General features: G+C 37.7%; 1 protein-coding gene across 5 annotated transcripts in view; it reads left to right on the plus strand.

Annotated features, from left to right (window-relative positions):
* Positions 1–20,663, plus strand: part of SNTG1 (syntrophin gamma 1) — a 900,934-nt gene that overhangs the window by 670,804 nt on the left and 209,467 nt on the right. For all 5 annotated transcript variants that reach the window (XM_058699165.1, XM_058699168.1, XM_058699169.1 and 2 more), the window contains one exon: positions 10,569–10,671. In XM_058699165.1, coding sequence (XP_058555148.1) covers positions 10,569–10,671 — 103 coding nt within the window. The remainder of the gene's footprint in view (positions 1–10,568; positions 10,672–20,663) is intronic.

Consider the following 20,663-nt stretch of genomic DNA (forward strand, 5'->3'; position numbering starts at 1 on the left):
GATGTCTAGCAATCTAAGTAGGTTTGGGTCTGAGTAAGTTACATACGGTGTTCACTTTTAAAAACCTTTCTTGTAGCCTTTGTTTTTCCTTTTATTTTATTGTGAACACTTGTCTTCTCGCTGGTTGGATAATCGGTAGAACCAAAGGGCTTTATTGTCTTGATCTCAACACTGCAGATTTTCTGGATTACAATATATGTTTGGAATATGGTAGACACCGATGCATGTTCGTTGCGTTGATTGAAACTCCATAGTCATTAATCCCAAAAGGAAAAGATGCAAAGTAAGTAATTTACACAAATGCAGTCTTACTAATTTACAGAGAAGCCACTCCCTCCACGTTACCCTGTTTTCTAGTACCCGAGGGGACGGTGTTTTCTACCTCCTTCTCAGTACTAGGGCAGTGAGGTGATACAGGGTAAATGGACTCTGTATGTAGGGGCTATGTGAGAGCTGAGAGGTGGGGATTAGCATCTCAAAATCACTATGAGATTCAAATATGCTTTTTAAAATAATTATTGAAGGTTTGCCATTAACCTCCTTGGAAAAAGGCCCAGTGGGAAAAATGGAGAACTCACTCATACATGTAATTTTACTTGTCAGTCTGTCGTTTTTATCTGCTATATTTGAGCAAGTCGTTTAACTTTGAAGTGTTTTCCACTTCCCATTTGTAAAATAAAAAGCAGTGACTTCTGTCTTGTTTACCTCACAGGCTTTATGTCACAAACCTAAGGCTGCATTATAGCTTGCACGCTTGGTGACACGTTATTCAGTGATTGAACTGTGGGCTATTACACGTACAACTGTATGTTAAGACTTAGTGGAAACCAGTGAACAAATCCAAATAATTGATTAGTCAGATAACGTGGCCCAATATTCAGTAGAGACAATATTGTCATATTGAATTATTGCCGGGATATTTTAACAGTGTTGCGTTAGGCTGCACCATCATCTCTGAAAGTGTAGTATGGAAAGAACCATCCATGTATGCATCAGTTAATTAAGAGAGACAGTGGTGGTTAGGACAGGGTGGGTGGCCCCCCAGCTGTCACGCAGGCAGCTTTTAGCCCGTGTGTCTAGTGTCGTTTCTATATCTAATGAGCTGCAATATTCAAGCCCAGTATTCCCTGTGCTTTTGTCCAGCACAAGAGTGAAATGATGAATTTGAAAACTGTGCTTCCCTATTGGTGGGTCTTAGCAAATAAGTAAATTTTGGAACTTTCCTTTCGAGATCATTCAGAACAGTGTCAAGGGTCAAAGGAGCAGTGGCCCTGTCTAGGAGTTACTGATCAAATTGCAAACAAAACAAACAAGCAAGCAGAAAAACAAAATAAGAAGCAGCTCTCTTCCTCTCTATTTGAAAAAAAGTGACTAATTCAGCTGAATTCAAAGAACAGGCAAAAGTGTGGCAAAATGTACATTTAGATACATTGATATCTATCTGTATATAGCTTTAGAGACACAACTGCCTCTCCTAGGTGCTGGGTTGTTGTTCGGTTTAAAATGTTCTTCTCACCCCTAGGTTTTACATGGAATCCCACATATAGGGTCTTACATTATTTTGGACAGAGTATTTACATTTAAATCTTTAATTCATTAAGACTTGTTGCTAGTATATTGCTTAAAATTGTATCCTATTTTATTTTCTTCTAAAAGGATAGCCAGATATGTTTGTACCATTTATTATAACCAGTCTTTTAAACACTTGATTAAAAGAAAAACATCTCTATCGTGTATTAAAAGTTCAGGTACATGGAGATCTACTTTGTAGTTTTTATCCATTTCTACTAATTTATTTACATATCAATAACATGCTGATTGGATTAAATGACAAACATATTCAGACATGACTCACTCAGCTCCTCCCAAGCCCTACTGCTGCTCTTCTTAGCATTTTTGGATATTCTGGAGGCTATTTTAATACTTTCTTTGGACTTAATTTGTTCTCCTAGAAAATTTCACCAAGTATGTGGCATATCCTTGCAAGGCTTTAGAGTTTGGTATCTATCCTTCAATAAAAGATACAAATTACTTTAAAGCAATATATGCTTTGAAAAATCTAAGGATTTTTGTTTTTTTATGTTTTATTTGTTTTTTGAGAGAGAGAAAGAGAGAGTGCAGGAGGGGGAGGGGCAGAGAGAGGGGACAGAGGATCTGAAGCGTGCTCCTCCCTGACAGGCTGACAATTAGTGAGACCAACGCAGGGCTTGAACTCAGGAACCACGAGATCATGAGGCGAGCCAAAGCCCGAAGCTCAACCAACTGAGTCACCCAGGTGCTCCAAACATCTAAGGATTTTATAGGTTTTTCCCCCCAGATCTTTAATATTTTCCCCTGATGTGTGTTGCTAAGAAAAAGGTGTTGTACATCGCAGTGATCTTCAATGAAGCGATCTTAACACCTTTTCTTTTAAATTCCAGTGTTTTGTGGCGAATTCTTTACGTGCACAATTATATTTTTAATAATGGGTTAATTTCATTTTCTTAATAGTTATAAAATTTTATTTTTTTATCTTACTATGTTTGTAGAACTCATAAAATTTTTTGAAAAATACTGGAGACCGTGAACATCTTTATCTAGTACCTGATTTTAATTGACATGGTCTCGCTGCTTCAACATGTAGGAAAATTATTTTTGTTTTGCTTTTTAAAATGATTTTTAATAAAACTTAATAGCTTAATCACCCAAAACTACTTAATGAAGACTTTTTATGAGATAGGTGCTATGCCATGCCAGACTCTTTGAACATACCTGCGAAAAGATAGAACCTGCTGTCCTTGCGTGCACACATTTTCATGGTGCATAGATAGAAGAACGTTAGACATAATATGTCAGCACACTATGGGGTAGGTAAGAATGTGCTAATAGGTATGAAAAATGACAGGTAGAACAGGGAAATGAGGGCAGAGGTATGTGGAGAGCTGTAACTTTAAATAGATGGATGAAGATAGGACTTATTGGGATGATTTTTGAGGTAAAAGCAGAGGAAGTCAGGATGAGAGCCATGGGAATATTTAGAGAGAGACCATGGTAGGCTCAGGCAACAGCCAAGGATATTCAGGAAACATCGTGAGATTTTCTCCTATTCCTGTTTTTCTTAGAGTTTTTATTAGAAATTACAGCTCAATTTGACCAAATGTCCTTTCAGACTCTAACGGAGAGGACAAAATCTGCCCCCCCTAACCTATCTATTATTGATACTATTAATAGGTTATGTATATTTACCTTGATGAAATTAATTACATTGATAATAACTTCTTGGTATTTATCCAGGTTTGCTATTTTGAAATACAGCCTATTTGGTCACAGTATAATTTCATTTGTCACTTGTAGGATTCTATAAGTGGATAGTGTATTTAAATTATTACATCTATCTTTATATTAACAGTGGTCTTTTGTTTCTTCATATGATTTATGTCAGCTTTTATTATTTGTTGTCATTTTAGTTTGATTTTGTAACACGAAGAGACTTCAATAATTTCATGCTGGAATAATTTCTTCTTTAAGAATTAGATAAAACTTAGTTTTGAACCCATCTGTCCCTGATGCCGTTTGTGAAGTAAAGCTTTAAGGAATTTTAAAATTTAATTAAGCCTGCTTAATAGAACATAAACTAGTCAATTGGCCGTATAACAATAAGAAGACAAAGTAAAATATTGCTTGAATTATTGAGGAAATCATCTTGGAATTAAAACAAATGCTGTAATAGCATTTCTACAGCCATGTGAACTAGTTAACAATGTATTCTGCTTGTTACATTGAAGTTCCATTCATCTAGCATTTGACTTTTCATCCACTTTTGCTACATAGAATCTCGTTTCAATGGAGTCTTTGAAAGTGATGGAATTATTTTTAGTCATAGCTTTAAATAATCCAGGAGAATTTGCTCAAATGTTTCAACATTTTGCCTCACTAAAGTAAATGGTTTACTTGCATATTAAAATTCATTGATATTATTATTATATCCTGATTATTTTTAGAGCTGAAATTTCTTATTCATTCAAATTTTATTCTTGATTGTAATATTTACCAGAATCCAAAAATTACTGCATACTTCAACACTACTTGAGGCAGAAACTCTATGAATTCAGAAATATTAAAATTTCAGTCGTTCTTTTTTTAAACATATAACCGGATATACATTTTTGCTGTGACTTTTCATTTTAAAGTAACATAAATTTAGACTAGAAATGACTGTAGGAAGCCTCCTGTTGTATCCCTTTACATATATGGACTATTTTCACAAATTAACATGCAGACAAGATGAAGAAATGAGTGAATGCACCCTCAAGAGGGTCACATTGCCTTTCTTGAACTGCTTTGTCCGTGATAAATTCTGATCCCTATCCCATCTACTCCTGGCCCTTCCAGCACCGTTCTCTATCCCCCTGATCACACCAATTCAATGTGAAAGATGCTATTTTTAAATCAGCCCAAATCCCTTTCTTCTTCTGCATTGCTTCTTTCAGATTCTAAATTATAGTCGATTTCTCATAGTTGGTTCACCCCCTACTTCCGGTGGTGATGTGATGTGATCTTCCTGGATACGGTTCCATACCTCATTTTCCAGTTGGATAATCTCCGCTGTTACACTTGATTTCCTAGCGACCCAATAGCACCAGTTCTCGTGACCACTGTAGACTCCTTCCTTGGCCAAATGGTTCTCCCTTCAGAAGGCTCAATCTTCCGCCCTGCCACCTGGCAGCCACTGTGAGCCCAGGTGTAATCTGTGGGTGTTAATGTATTCACCTGCACTCACACCTCAGAGACGGCCGTCTGCTGGGTCAACTGTTATTCTGCAGATTCCTTTGAAACCTGAACGTGAAGGCAGGTGCACAGGGCCAGAGGACCCTCTGACCCCATTCAGGAAAGCCGTTCAATTACAATTTCCTCTCAAACTCTTACCCCATAATACACGTAGTAAGTCGAGTTTTTTTCCCCCACAATTAACATAAACAAAAAGTGATTACGTAATAGTATATATAATACAAAAGTGATTTGTTTATTCCGTGTTGACATGTAATTATTTTCCTAACATGAACAGAAAAGCATGTGGTTGTATCTAGTGTTAGCCTAGTCATTTTGTCTGTGAAGCAACGTATTTGAAATCATTCCTCAAAGTCACATTTAATTTCCTTTTCAGCCAAGAGTCAAGGCTTTAGGAAAATGATTTACTGCACTTAACAACATGTCAAGAGAGATGAGTCAAATGTTAATGTGAAATTCTAGGTAACTGTTTTCCATCACTGTCATCAGTGAACAGCAGTACTTATCTTACAGTCTGGAGATGGAAATCTTACTTGCTTGTTCTGACATCACGCGAGGGTAGTGATTGTGACCCTCACAGACTGTCTAACTGCCTTTGTTGCCACTGAAGATGTGTGTGTGTGTGTGTGTGTGTGTGTGTATGCGTCTGTGTGTGTGTGTGTTTCCTGGTGTGTGCTTAAAGTACGCCCAGGCAAAGCAGAAGTCCCTCTTTTCACCGATTAAAATTAATCCCCAAGGTTGGGGTAGGGGACAGGGATGAATAGGCAGAACACAGAGAATTTTTAGGGCAGTTAAAATACTTACATTATACAATAATGGTGAATACATGTCATTATATATTTGTCCAAACCCATAGAATGTACAATACCAAGAGTGAACCCTAAGGTAAACAATAGACTCGGGGTGCCTTGTGATCATGGTGTGTCAATATCAGTTCATTATTTGTAACAAATGTACCCTTCTGGTGGAGGATGTTGATGATGGGGAAGGCTGTGCATGTGTGGAGGCAGGAAGAATGCCGGAACTCCCTGGGCTTTCCCTACAATCTTGCTGTAAACCTTAAACTCCTCTATAAAAATCGTCTTTAAAAAACAAAAAATACAAACCACTTCCCAGCTATGGGCAAAATTAACTTCATATACCAAAGCTGTGGCAGATAGATAAATTCCTCTTGAAAATCTCATATTAGATAGAATATCCTCTAAGGGGAAGGAAGAAAGGGTGAAGAAGACAAATGATTTTATGAAGTTTCCCTTCTAACAGGTGAGTGGAACTCAAAAACATTCAGTTCATAAACTGAGTTGTTAGGTTTGTCATCGTTTAATAGAATAAACCTATAAATATCTATTTTAATACCTGCCCCACTTTTGTTCCTATTGATTACCATCCTTTACCAATCCCTTGCCCTTTCCTCATGTACATACCCAAGGCGACATGATAGAATAGTCATGCTGATACATGATCTGATCAAAATGCACATTTGATTTGCATCATAAAATGTGAATGAAAATGAAAAAGACAGCTGGATTTATTGGTGCAGATTTCTGATTTTGCAGCCAGATGACATCCATCATTACTCATGATGTATAACCTATATTTTCCAACCTGACAGTACCAGGCTGATTAAATAAGCATTCAAAGCATATTTGCAAAGCTGAGAAAAATTTAAACACATTATCTCAATCCTGTTCACTGAAAAAGTGAATATTCTTGCATTTATTAAGAAATGTGTCTGTGTCAAGGACTTGAACTTGTGATTGCCGAAAGATAGCCATATTTGATCTTTTATTAAAGGCAAAACTAAATTATCTCTCTAGGGTGAGATTTTACAATTGAAAATTATTTGTTCTGATTTTTCGCAATTACATTTGAATAAAAACTTCAAGATTGAAGTACACATGTAAAGTAGCTTGCCCATTGCCGATTGCTGAGGCAACCATATTTAACTTATACATGTTTATTCTCATATTTACACTTAAGATGCTCATGTGGTTATTTTGTTATTTAGCAGTAGATATTATTTGTTGTACACTTACTATGGAATATAAGGATTGACCTGTTGCATTCCACCATCCCATATATTTCACTGACTCACAAACTCCTAATACAATGATATAATAATGATTATATCAGTGTTATGTGTCAATGCAAAATGTAAGCCAAGCTCGGAAGTCCCCACTAAGCCAAAATGGAGTAAAAAAAAAAATCCCACAAACATTGGGACCTTGAATGGGGTTGTCTTACATATACAGAAAAGTAGGAGAGAATTGATATCTTCGCAGTATTATGTCCAGTGATCCATGACATAACATAGAGTTCCATTATTTAAAAAATAATGTTATGTTTGTTGACATTCAATCAAACCAGGTGACCTTTGTGCTGTTACAAAAATAAAATGTAACCAAGTAAATTTTAAAATCTAATTCACTTTGTTAAGCCATTTATGAATCAGGTAGCATTCCATCCAGCAAGTAGAAAGAAGCTCTAAGGTTCTGTACAAGATGGAAGGATTTTTATTATAGGCAGATATGGGGAGGGACAACTAGAGAAGAAAGAAAGAAAGAAAGAAAGAAAGAAAGAAAGAAAGAAAGAAAGAAAGAAAGAAAGAAAGAAAGAGAGGGAGGGAGGGAGGGAAGGAGGGAGGGAGGGAGGGAGGAAGGGAGGAAGGAAGGAAGAAAGAAGGAAAGAAGGGAGGAAGGGAGGAAGGGAGGAAGGCAGGAAGATTACCTCCTTAGTCCTGACCAGAAAATTCCTCACTACATTTCTGGGAGAGGTTGCAAGTGAAATTAGATTAGGTTTTAGGCCCTGGTTTGGTGAAGGCCTAACAAATGTGATTACATTTGGGGCTTGTGGTTTTCTTTCTAAAAAGGTATTGCTTTGTGTCTATACTGTTCCATGCTAAACTCCCTTAGAAACTCACCTGCTAATATCTCATGTAATAATGTCTATAGATTCCCAAGGATTTTGTATGTTCAAAATTATGTTGGGGTGTCTGAGTGGTTCAGTGGGCTAAGCGTCTGACTTCAGCTCACATCATGAGTTTACGCCCACTGTCAGCTCAGATTCTGTCCTTCCCTCTCTCTCTGCCCCTTCCCCACTTGTGCATACACTCTCTCTCTCTCTCAAAATATAAGTAAAAAAATTATCTTCTCTCTGAACAATAAAACTTTCATTTCTTCTTTCAATTCTCATGCATTTTATTAGCTCTTTTCTTGCCTTACTGTGAGAAGACCTGAAGAAAGATTGAGGAAAACTGAAGATAGTGGATATTTTTGTCTCATTTCTGATCTCAGAGAGAAATGTCTCAATAAATCGAAGTTAATTATGATGTTTCTAAAAAAGAATTATATCTTCTTTATAATATGAAGATACTCTTTTGTATACTCAGGTTTTTGAGTTTTTATCAACTGTATTTTGTAATGCTTCTTTGCATCTATAGAAATGCTTATCTAATTTTATTCATTTTTAAGCTTTTTTCCTACTTTCTTTTTTTTTTTTTTTTTAATTTTTTTTCAACGTTTTTTATTTATTTTTGGGACAGAGAGAGACAGAGCATGAACAGGGGAGGGGCAGAGAGAGAGGGAGACACAGAATCGGAAACAGGCTCCAGGCTCCGAGCCATCAGCCCAGAGCCTGACGCGGGGCTCGAACTCACGGACCGCGAGATCGTGACCTGGCTGAAGTCGGACGCTTAACCGACTGCGCCACCCAGGCGCCCCTTTCCTACTTTCAATGTGATGAAATATAGTACTTTTTTTCTGCGTGTGACTTTATCTTGTCTATTGTTCAGAGTGGGCAAACTTTACTGTTCTGTCATCAAGTTACTGATTCTGTCTTATGTCATCGCCACTGTATTACTGAGCCAATTTTGTTATTATTATTATTATTTTAATGTTTATTTATTTTTGAGAGGGAGAGAGTGTGTGTGTGAGAGACAGAGAGTGTGAGAAGGAGAGGGGCAGAGAGAGAGGGAGGCAGAGAATTCCAAGCAGGCCCTGCACTGTCAGTACAGGGCCTGACACGGAGCTCGGTCTCAGGAACTGTGAGATCAAGACCTGAGCCAAAGTCGGCCACTTTACTGACTGAGCCACCTAGAGTCCTCAGTAAGGTTCTTTTTTTTTTTTTTTAATTTATGTTAGCACATTTTTTAGTTCTACAATTTTCCTTTTATTTTCATAATTTGTATTTCTTTGCTGAGAGTTTGTAATTTTTCATTTGATTCAAGAGAATTTGTCATTTCTTGTTGACATATTTTTATTAAGGTGGCTTTAAAGTCCTTGTCAGATAATTCCAGGATGTAATTCATCTAGTTTGAGTTAGCTCTCTTTACTCATTTAAGTTGTGATTTTCCTGGTTCTTCGAGGGACATGCTATTTTATTATATCCTGGCCACTTTGCTTGTTATGTTGAGACTGTGGCTCTTACATAAGATTTTTTTTTTTTTTCTTTTTAGCAGGAATTCACTCTACCACAAAGGTCCTAGCCTAGTTTTGTAGGTTATGGTTCCATTGACAATATACTTCTTAGAGCCTGTCTGGCGTCTTGGGTCTGATTGATTTCTCAGTGTTCCCTGCTGCTGGGATTTGAGGAAGTGGGAGGAGCTCTCTCAGCCCGGGCCCCCCTGGTGCCACTAAGTGGACAAAGGGATGCTTTATCCAGCAGTGGGTTGAAGTTCCTCCGCTGGCTGCTTGGTGTCCTCTTTGCTGTTGCTACCATCCTGGGATCCCTACTGAATTCCCTTTTCCTTGATCTTGCAGAGGTCACTTGCATTTCAGCTGTCTCTTGCAAGTTTTTGAGTGTTTATACTCCCTGGGTGGGGAGCAAAGGGAGCTGAACCCATACCCTCATTTCGGGACCAGAAGTCCTTCTAAATCATTTTGATAGCCGATTCTCTCATGACTGGAGGTTGAGCGTTTTTTCTGGATGTTTAATAACAAGCTGTGTTCCCAGGTTCATTAGCCGTCTCTTCACTAATTGTTTGCAATTCCCCTCTCAGTCGATGTGAGCTTTTTAAATTAAGACATATTTATATGTTTTCTAGGTACCTTTGCTCTAAATAACTCCTCAGGTTCTTGTACTTCTTTAGCTATTTCTCACACGTATCTTGATATAATTTTTAAGACATTGACATTACTGTAAGTGATAGAAGTAAACCCATTAGTCTACAATGTGAAACATGTTGAGAGTTGAGGATAACAGTCTTGACCATTATTCCAAGTTTGCAGGGAAAGGAAGCATAAAATATGCGGTGATATGACAGGAAAGGAATACCTATGTGTTTCTTGTGTGTTTTTGTTTGCTTCTTTGTTTTGTTGTTGTTGTTTTTGCAAAAGTGCTTGAGTGAATCGGGGCAATTTTATTTAATTTGAATTAGCTCTTTCATCAACATCTTCAGGGCCATTTATTTTTATATGTCCAAGGGGGTGCGTAATAGAGGTTCAATAAATATTTATTAAATTGATGGCATAGAGGCTCGAGCACCGTACCTTCCTATAGAAGTCATAATCTCTCATATTGCCTAATAGAGACCGTACACGTAAGAGATATCTATGAATATGAACGGAAGATGATGACATTCTGAGCGAACAGGGGACCACCAAACGGTGGGAAGAGAAAGGAGGTGATGGCTGTATTCCTACAGTGTTATGTAATTCATTCCCTATTTTAATAAAATGTTTCTCACCTCTAGGGCAAAAAAGAGAGGCGAAAAGACACCCAATCATTTCAAGGTCTTTGCTATCGCATAAGATATTTCGTGAACATACTGACGATGGTATCATTTTCACTCCTTTTCGTTTCAGGTTCAGGTTCTTCGGAACGCTGGCGAAGAAGTGACCCTGACGGTGTCATTTTTAAAAAGAGCGCCCGCTTTCCTCAAACTCCCACTGAACGAAGACTGCGCATGTAAGCATTTATGAAGAATAGGTAAAATGCTCGCATCATCCTATTTATTTTCGAAACCGTTATTTCCTGACAGTAATTGATAATTTCGTTTTAAAGTTGGGATTTCTGCCTGAATACAAATATTTTTATATCACACAGCATTTTATGAATGTTTATGCAAAGGGGACAGATGCTAGTTTGTTTTTTTTTTTCTTGTTTTATTTTTTTATCTTGTAATTTACATCCAAGTTAGTTAGCATCTAGTGCAACAATGATTTCAGGAGTAGATTCCTTGATGCCCCTTCCCCATTTAGCCCATCCCCCTCCCACAATCCCTCCCGTAACCCTCCGTTTATTCTCCATATTTGTGAGTCTCTTCTGTTTTGTCCCCCTCCCTGTTTTTAGATTATTTTTGTTTCCCTTCCCTTAGGTTCATCTGTTTTGTCTCTTAAAGTCCTCATATGAGTGAAGTCATATGATTGCTGTCTTTCTCTGACTAATTTCACTTAGCATCATACCCTCCAGTTCCATCCACGTAGTTGCAAATGGCAAGATTTCATTCTTTTTGATTGCCGAGTAATACTCCTTTGTATATATACACCACATCTTCTTTATCCATTCATCCATTGATGGACATTTGGGCCCTTTCCATGCTTTGGCTATTGTTGATAGTGCTGCTATAAACATGGGGGTGCACGTGTCCCTTCGAAACAGCACACCTGGATCCCGTGGACAAATGCCTAGTAGTGCAATTGCTGGGCCTAGGGTAGTTCTATTTTTAGTTTTTTGAGGAACCTCCATACTGCTTTCCAGAGTGGCTGCACCAGCTTGCATTCCCACAGATGTTAGTTCTGTTTCAGAATGTATTCAGCACATTTACAGTTATTTTCTAGCCTATAACTGGAGACACATTATTTATTTTAAAAATAAATATTTTAATAGTATCCTATTATGTACATTGTATATCTCTATTACATTTCATTCATAATATCTGATGAATATACTTTCTCTAACTAGAAAATGATATAATCCTATGTGGCTCCTGGACTTGCTAAACAAGCATTTACACTTGTCATGGAAGGAAGCACCAGTCTAGGTAGTAATGGAATAATTTTCATAAGAGTTAACTTCAAAATGTCTGTATCAATTTGTACATTAAGAAATAAAACATTATCCTGAGAAACGTAACAGAAACCTATGGGGGAGGGGAAGGAAAAAAAAAAAGAGGTTAGAGTGGGAGAGAGACAAAGCATAGGAGACTGTTAAAAACTGAGAACAAACTGAGGGTTGATGGGGGGTGGGAGGGAGGGCAGGGTGGGTGATGGGTATTGAGGAGGGCACCTTTTGGGATGAGCACTGGGTGTTGTATGGAAACCAATTTGACAGTAAATTTCATATATTAAAAAATAAAACATAAAAAAGAAAAAAGAAAAAAGAAATAAAACATTATCAAACATTTTTGCTAAAAATCAAAGAAGAATACATCTTTTAACTGAGGCATAATTTGCATGCAATGAAATACAAAGATCTTAAATGCACAATTGGATTGCTTAATCTACATGCCTTTAAATCACAGAAGGGTTCCTCCATGGCCCTTCCCAATAAATAACACCCCAAGAAACAACCATTAATTTAATTTCTTATCATTATATATTCCTTTTCTTTCTTGTAGAACTTTTTTAGGACACAAGCATACTGTATTTACTCTTTTATGTCTAATTTCTTTCACTATGAAAAATCACGTGTGTTTTAAATTTCAGTCATTTGTTCATTCACATTGCTGTGAATATTCCATTAGATAAGTAGAATAAAGTTTGCTAATCATTCTCTGATTGATAGATAAGGGACCTTGTTTCCTGTACTTTGCCATCATAAATAAAGCTACTATGAACATTCTTGTATGAGGCTTTGGAAATCTCTCAATTTTATGTTCACTACCATAAGTACTTAGGAGTGGGGTTGCTCAGTCACCAGGTAGATGTATAATTAACTTGTTCACTGCCAAAAAGCATTTCTACAGAGAACGTTTATTTAAAAACCTCTTTATCTCCACTCCAGCTATGTATTAGAGTTCTGACTGCTCTACATTTAATTCAATATTTTATGGTCAAAGATTTTTTTTAGCTATTCTATCGAGTGTAGAGTGGTGTCTTATTATACTAGTACTTTGCATATCCCTGAAGACTAATTATGATTAGCTCCTTATCATGTACCATTTGCATATATTACTGGAGATCTGCATATCTTAGTTTGTAATGCGTGTGCTCAAATTTTGCCCATCTCTCTATTGGTATATCTTTCTATTATTGTAGTGCAGGAGTTTAAGAAAATATTCTGTACATAATCTTTGTCAGCTCATGTATTACAACACTTTTCTCTCAGTCTATGGATAACTATGTTTTCCCTAAAGGTGTCTTAGGTTTGCAGAAGTTTTCCATTTTGACAAACTCCAATTTACCATTTTGTGGCTGCTCTTACTGCATATGGTTATTGTTTTCCGTATCTTCTCTAAGAAATACTTGCTTACCCCAAGGTTGCAAAGAGACTCCCCGACATTTTCCTGGAGCTTTATGACACTGGCCTTTATGTTGAGGTTTAGAGTCCATCTTATACTAATTTCTATCTTGTGTCTGAGCTAGGAATTTAGAATCAAGAAATTACTTTCTTATTTCCATTAATTTTTGTGTTCATCCTTCCACCTTAGCTGCCGTGTTGATCTCCTAGGACAGGTTCTCCAATTTTGCAATTGTTCATGATTATTTAGCTATTCTATACCTTTTGCATTGCTGCATATATTTTAGAAATAGCATGTCAATTTCTATAAAATCCAGTTACAATTCTCTACGAGATGAAGTCGGATTTATAGATAATTTGTAGAATTAACATATTAACAACTTGAAATCTGTAAGTCCATGAACATGATATAACTTTCTATTTATTTATGTTCTCATTTTTCTCAGCAACATTTTAGTATTTTCAGTGGGAAAGTCTTACATATCTTTCATTAAACTGATTTCTAAGCATTTCTCATTCTACCATAAATGGCATTTAAAAAAATTTTAGTGCCCATATATTGTTGCTAACACATAGATATACATTTATATATTCTGCATCATAGGCTTAATTTTCTTATTAGTTCAGGTAGGACTTTCTGTCTATTCTTACAGGCGCTCACCTTATACAGTTATGTTATCTGCAAATATTGAATTCTCCTTCTTTCTTTACAATCTGTGTTTTTAAAATGTCTTTTTCTTGCCTATTTCAATGGCCAGGACTTCCAGTAAAATGTTGGGCAAAGTCTTGAGAGCAGATGTCTCTCTTTTGCTCAAGATATTAGGAAAAATTTCCAGTCTTTTACTGTTAAGTATGGCATTCATAAATGTGCTCACTTATACCTTTTATTTAGGTTGAAGAAGTGCTCTTTTATTCCTAGGTTACTGAGGATTTTTCTTTTCCTTTTTAACATAAGTTGATGTTGAATTGTCACAAATATTTTTATGCCCATTGAAAGATTATATTTTTAATCTTTTTTTATTCTGCTGATATGGTGTATTTTTATTTTTTATTATATTTTTATAAATATAATCTATTGTCAAATAGGTTTCCATACCACACTAGTGCTCATCCCAACAGGTGCCCTTCTCAATGCCCATCACCCACTTTCCCCTCATCCGGCCCCCCATCCACCCTCGGTTTGTTCTCTGCATTTAAGACTCTCTTATGGTTTGCCTCCCTCCCTCTCTGTAATTTTTTCCCCTTCCCTTCCCCCATGGTCTTCTGTTGAGTTTCTCAAGATCCACATATGAGTGAAAACATATGGTATCTGTCTTTCTCTGACTGACTTATTTCATTCAGCATAATATTCCAGTTCCACCCACATTGCTGCAAATGGCAAGATTTCATTTTTTCTCATTGCCAGGTAGTATTCCATTGAATATATAAACCACATCTTCTTTATCCATTTGTCAGTTGATGGGCATTTAGGCTCTTTCCATAATTTGGCTGTTGTTGAAAATGCTCCTATAAACCTTGGGTTACAGGTGCCTTATGAATCAGCACTCCTGTAACCTTAGGATGAATTCCTAGTAGTGCTATTGCTGGGTCGCAGGGTAGTTCTATTTTTAACTTTTTGAGGAACCTCCACACTGTTTTCCAGAGCGGCTGCACCAGTTTGCCTTTCCACCAAGAGTATAAGAATGTCCCCCTTTCTCCACATCCTTGCCAGCATCTGTAGTTTCCTGATTTGTTAATTTTAGCCACTCTGACCAGCGTGAGGTGGTATCTCAGTGTGGCTTTGATTGGTATTTCCCTGATGAAGAGTTACGTTGAGCGTCTTTTCATGTGTGTGTTGACCATCTGGATGTCTTCTTTGGAAAAGTGTCTATTCATGTCTTCTGCCTATTTCTTCACTGGATTATTCATTTTTCAGGTGTGGAATTTGGTGAGTTCTTTATAGATTTTGGATACTAACCCTCTATCTGAGGTATTTGCTATTTGCAAATACCTTCTCCCATTCGGTCGGTTGCCTTTTAGTTTTGTTGATTGTTTCCTTTGCAGTGCAGAAGCTTTTTATCTTGATAAGATCCCAATAGTTCATTTTTGCTTTTAATTTCCCTGCCTTTGGAGATGTGTTGAGTAAGAAATTGCTGTGGCTGAGGTCAAAGAGGTTGTTGCCTGCTTTCTCCCTTAGGGTTTTGATGGTTTCCTGTCTCACATTTAGATCTTTCATCTATTTTGAGTTTATTTTTTGTGAATGGTGTAAGAAAGTCGTCTAGTTTCATTCTTCTGCATGTTGCTGTCCAGTTCTCCCAGACCATTTGTTAAAGAGACTGTCTTTTTTCCATTGGATACTCTTTCCTGCATTGTCAAAGATTAGTTGGCCACACATTTGTGGGCCCAGTTCTGGGTTCTCTATTCTATTTCATTGGTCTATGTGTCTGTTTTTGTGCCAATACCAGACTGTGCTGATAATTACAGCTTTGTAGTAGAGGCTAAAGTCTGGGCTTGTGATGCCTCCCACTTTGATTTTCTTCTTCAATATTACTTTGGCTAATTAGGGTCTTTTGTGGTTCCATACAAATTTTAGGATTGCTTGTTCTAGCTTTAAGAAGAATTTTGATTGGGATTGCATTGAATGTGTAGATTGCTTTGGGTAGTATTGACATTTTAATAATATTTATTCTTCCTTTCCATGAGATTGGAATGTTTTTCCATTTCTTTGTATCTTCTTCAATTTCCTTCATAAGCTTTCTATAGTTTTCAGCATACAGATCTTTTACATCTTTGGTTAGGTTTATTCATAGGTATTTTATCGTTCTTGGTGCAATTGTAAATGGGACCAGTTTCTTTATTTCCCTTTTGTTGCTTCATTATTAATGTATAAAATGCAATTTTATTGTACATTAATTTCTGTACATTAATTTTGTATCCTTCAGTTTTGCTGAATTCATGTATCGGTTCCTGGAGTCTTTTGGTGGAATCTTTTGGGTTTTCATGTAGAGTATCATGTCACCTGTGAAACTGAAAGTTTGGCTTCTTCTTTTCCAATTTTGATGCCTTTGATTTCACTTTGTTGTCTGATTGCTGATGCTAAGACTTCCAACACTATGTTAAACAACAGCAGTGAGAGTGGACATCCCTGTCGTGTTCCTGACCTCAGGGGGAAAGCTCTGAGTTTTTCCCCATTGAGGATGATATTAGCAGTAGGCTTTTCAGACATGGCTTTTATGATGTTTAGGTATGTTCTTTCTATCCTGACTTTCTTGAGGGTTTTAAGAAAGGATGCTGTATTTTGTCAATACTTTTTCTTCATCTATTGAGAGGATCATATGGGTCTTATCCTTTCTTCTATTAATATGATGTATCACATGGGTTAGTTTGAGAATATTGAACCAGCCATGCAGCCTGGGAATGAACCCCACTTGATCATGGTGAATAATTCTTTTCATATGCTGTTGAATTCAATTTGCTAATATCTGGTTGAGAATTTTTGCATCTAATTTCATCAGGGATATTAGCCTGTAGTTCTCCTTTTTTGTGGGGTCCCTCTCTGGTTTAGGAATCAAGGTAATGCTGGCTTCATAGAATGAGTCTGGAAGTTTTCTTTCCATTTCTATTTTTTGGAATAGCTTGAGAAGGATAGGTATTATCTCTGCTTTAAATGTCTGGTAGAATTCCCCAGGAAGCCATGTGGTCCAGGGCTCTGATTTGTTGGGAGATTTTTGATAACTGATTCAATTTCTTCACTAATTATGGGTCTGTTCAAATGTTCTATTTCTTCCCATTTGAGTTTTGGTATTGTGTGAGTGTCTAGGAATTTGTCCGTTCCTTCCAGCTTATCCTGTTTGTTGGCATATAATTTTTCATAGTATTCTATGATAATTCCTTGTATTTCTGAGGGATTGGTTGTGATAAATACATTTTCATTCATGATTTTATCTATTTGGGTCCTCTCTCTTTTCTTTTTGAGAAGCCTGGCTAGAGGTTTATCAATTTTGTTTATTTTTTCGGAAAACCAACTCTTGGTTTCATTGATCTGTTCTACTGTTGGCTTTGTTTTGTTTTGTTTTGGATTATATATTGTTTATTTCTGCTCTGATCTTTATGATATCTCTTCTTCTGCCGTTTTTGAGGTTTCTTTGTTGTTCTGCTTCTAGTTCCTTTAGGTGTGCTGTTAGATTTTGTATTTGGGATTTTTCTTGTTTCTTGAGATAGGCCTGGATTGCAATGTATTTCCCTCTTAGAACTGCCTTTGCTGTATCCCAAAGGGTTTGAATTGTTGTGTTTTCATTTTCATTTGTTTCAATATATATTTTTTATTTCTTCTTTAATTGTCTGGTTGACCCATTCGTTCTTTAGTAGGATGTTCTTTAACCTCCATGCATTTGGAGGTTTTCCAACCTTTTTCCTGTGGTTGATTTCATGTTTCATAGCATTGTGATCTGAAAGTGTGCATGGTATGATCTTAATTCTTTTATATTTATTGAGGGCTGTTTTGTGACCCAGTATATGATCTATCTTGGAGAATGTTCCATGTGCACTGGAGAAGAAAGTATATTCCATTGCTTTGGGATGCAGAGTTCTAAATATATTTGTCAAGTCCATCTGGCCCAGTGTATTATCCGAGGCCATTGTTTCTTTATTGATTTTCTGCCTAGATAATCTGCCCATTGTTGTAAGTAGAGTATTAAAGTCCCCTGCAATTATCACATTCTTACCAACAAGATTGCTTAGGTTTGTGATTGTTTCATATATTTGGGTGCCTTCGAATTCAGTGCATAAACACTCATAATTGTTAGCCCTTCTTGATGGATAGACACTGTAATTATTATATAATGCCCTTCTTCATCTCTTGTTACAGTCTTTAGTTTAAAATCTAGTTTGTCTGATATAAGTATGGCTACTGCAGCTTTCTTTTCACTTCCCGTAGCATAATAGGTAGTTCTCCATCCCCTCACTTGCAATCTGAAGGTGTCCTCAGGTCTACAATGAGTCTCTTGTAGACAGCAAATAGATGGGTCTTGTTTTTGTTGTTGTTTATCCATTCTGATACCCTGTGTCTTTTGATTGGAGCATTTTGTCCATTTATATTCAGTGTTGTTATTAAAAGACATGGTTTTAGAGTCATTGTGATGTCTGTAGGTTTCATGCTTGTAGTGTTGTCTCTGGTCCTTTGTGGTCTTTGCAACATTTCACTCACAGAGTCCCCCTTAGGATCTCTTGTAGGGCTGTTTTAGTGGTGATGAATTACTTCAGTTTTTGTTTGTTTGGGAAAACCTTTATCTGTCCTTCTATTCTGAATGACAGACTTGGCTGCATATTTTTTCCTGTTCGTTACATTGAAGATTTATTGCCACTCCTTTCTGGTCTGCCATGTTTCAGTAGATAGATTGAAACTACTACCCTTATGTGTCTACCTTATGTGTAGGTTAAGGCCCATTTGTCCTTAGTTGCTTTCAGAATTCTCTCTTTATCTTTGTATTTTGCCAGTTTCACTACGATATGTCATGCAGATGATCGATTCAAGTTATGTCTGAAGGGAGTTCCCTGTGCCTCCTGGATTTCAATGTCTGTTTCCTTCCCCAAATTGAGGAAGTTCTCAGCTACGATTTGTTCAAGTGCACCTTTGGCCCCTTTCTGTCTCTCTTCTTCTTCTGTAACTCCTATGATACAGATATTGTTCCATTTCATTGAGTCACTTAGTTCTCTAATTCTCCCCTTGTGATCCAGAATTTTTCTTTTTCTCAGCTTCATCTTTTTCCATGATTTTATCTTCTATTTCACCTATTCTCCCCCTGCCTCTTCAATTCTGGCTGTCACCACTTCTAGTTTATTTTGCACCTCGTTTACAGCAATTTTTAATTCATCATGACTATTTTTTAGTTCCTTGATTTCTGCATGATAGATTCTCTGCTGTCTTCTAGGCTGTTTTTCAACTTCAGCAATTAATCTTATGACTATTATTCTAAATTCTTGTCCAGTTATATTGTTTATATCTTTTTTGATCAATTCTTTAGCTGTCATTTCTTCCTGGAATTTCTTTTGAGGGGAATTCTTCCGTTTCATCATTTTGGCTACTTTTCTGTCCCTTATGTGTTTTGAAAGCTTGTTATGTGTCCTGTTCCTGCAAACACTACTATATTAAAGAGGGATCATACACTGTCCAGGGCCTGGCCCTTCAGGAGGTGTATTTGGAGAGTGTTACTTGTTCTCTGTTGTTGTGACTCCGGTTGCTTTATCTCCCTACTCGTAGTGATGTTTTGAACCCTCCAATAAGTGTGCTTTGATTTGTTCTTGAAGTAGCCCTGGAAATTAAAACAAAGAAACAAAAACAAACAGAAAGCAAAAACACTCAAACACACACAAACAATCAAAAATCCCAAAAACAAAAACCAGGAACACCAGCTACAAGTAAACAACAGGTGGAGGCAGATAAGGAAGAGGCCTTATCCCATACAAAGAGAGACATGACAGGGACGGGGAAAAGAAAGAGTAAAAGAGGACCAGAGAAACTATATGGCTTAATCCAGAGAGAGAGAAAGGAAAATAAAGGAGGATGCAGGGAAAAAGAAAAATAAAATAATTTATCTAGACAGAGAAACTTTAAGGCATAACCCCAAGAGAGAGAAGGAGAATAAAGAAGGAGGTGTAGAACATGTATCAAGAGAATGGATTAAATATGTCTGCTTAAACAAACTAGCAACCAACAACCAGAGTAACTAGACTAGAGGAGGGACGAGATAAGAAGGAGAAAAGGTAGGAAGAATGTATCTACACAATAAGAATTGTCTGAGAATTAAATCAGGCAAAGCAGCAGCGCTGGTCTGGAGGAGGGGCTGTCTGGTTCCTCCCTGTCAATCCCGCTCTAGGAGATGGGCAGTTACCCAGCGCCAGGGGGCGTGGTTTGGTGTGGGCGGGTCCGCCTGCACTGTGGGCCCCCTGTCTGTCCCCAGGACCTTCTCCATGGATAGCGTGTCCCAAACTACTGTGTTCGACCCATCTTCACTGCGGTGTGGATGCAAATGACGGGGTTTGTCCTGCTCCGCCGACTCCCATGCCCAGCGCTCAGCTGGGATTTAAACTCTGGGCTCTGCGCCCCCCACCCCCAGTCCACCCCCTAGTACTGGGGAAACACCTGTCCATGTTGCCCACTATTGCAGGCAGGCTTTGTCCTGTCCCACAGCACTCCAGGGAGGGGACCACTGTCTCCCACTGCAGACGGTGCTCCTGACCTAGACACCAAGCCCGGGCTGGCTCCTTTCCTCCCCTTGTGGGAGAACAGGACAGTCGGCCCCAGTCCAGAAAAGGCCCCGCAGTCAGGGATTGGGTCTTTGTCGCCGGGTCGGTGGTTTTTCTCTCACCCAGATACAGTCCTGTGCTTCCCCAGCCGCTCTTTCTCTTCCCTTTGTCGCTCCGCAGAAGAGGATCCCTCTCCTCCATTCGTTTTGTCTCCCGCAGTTCTCAGTCATGCACCTGTGGCCCGTCAGGTTGTCCTGGTGGGTCTCTGGACGTGA

This window comes from Neofelis nebulosa, chromosome 14 (assembly GCF_028018385.1).
Source record: "Neofelis nebulosa isolate mNeoNeb1 chromosome 14, mNeoNeb1.pri, whole genome shotgun sequence".
NCBI classification, from domain to species: Eukaryota; Metazoa; Chordata; class Mammalia; order Carnivora; family Felidae; genus Neofelis; species Neofelis nebulosa.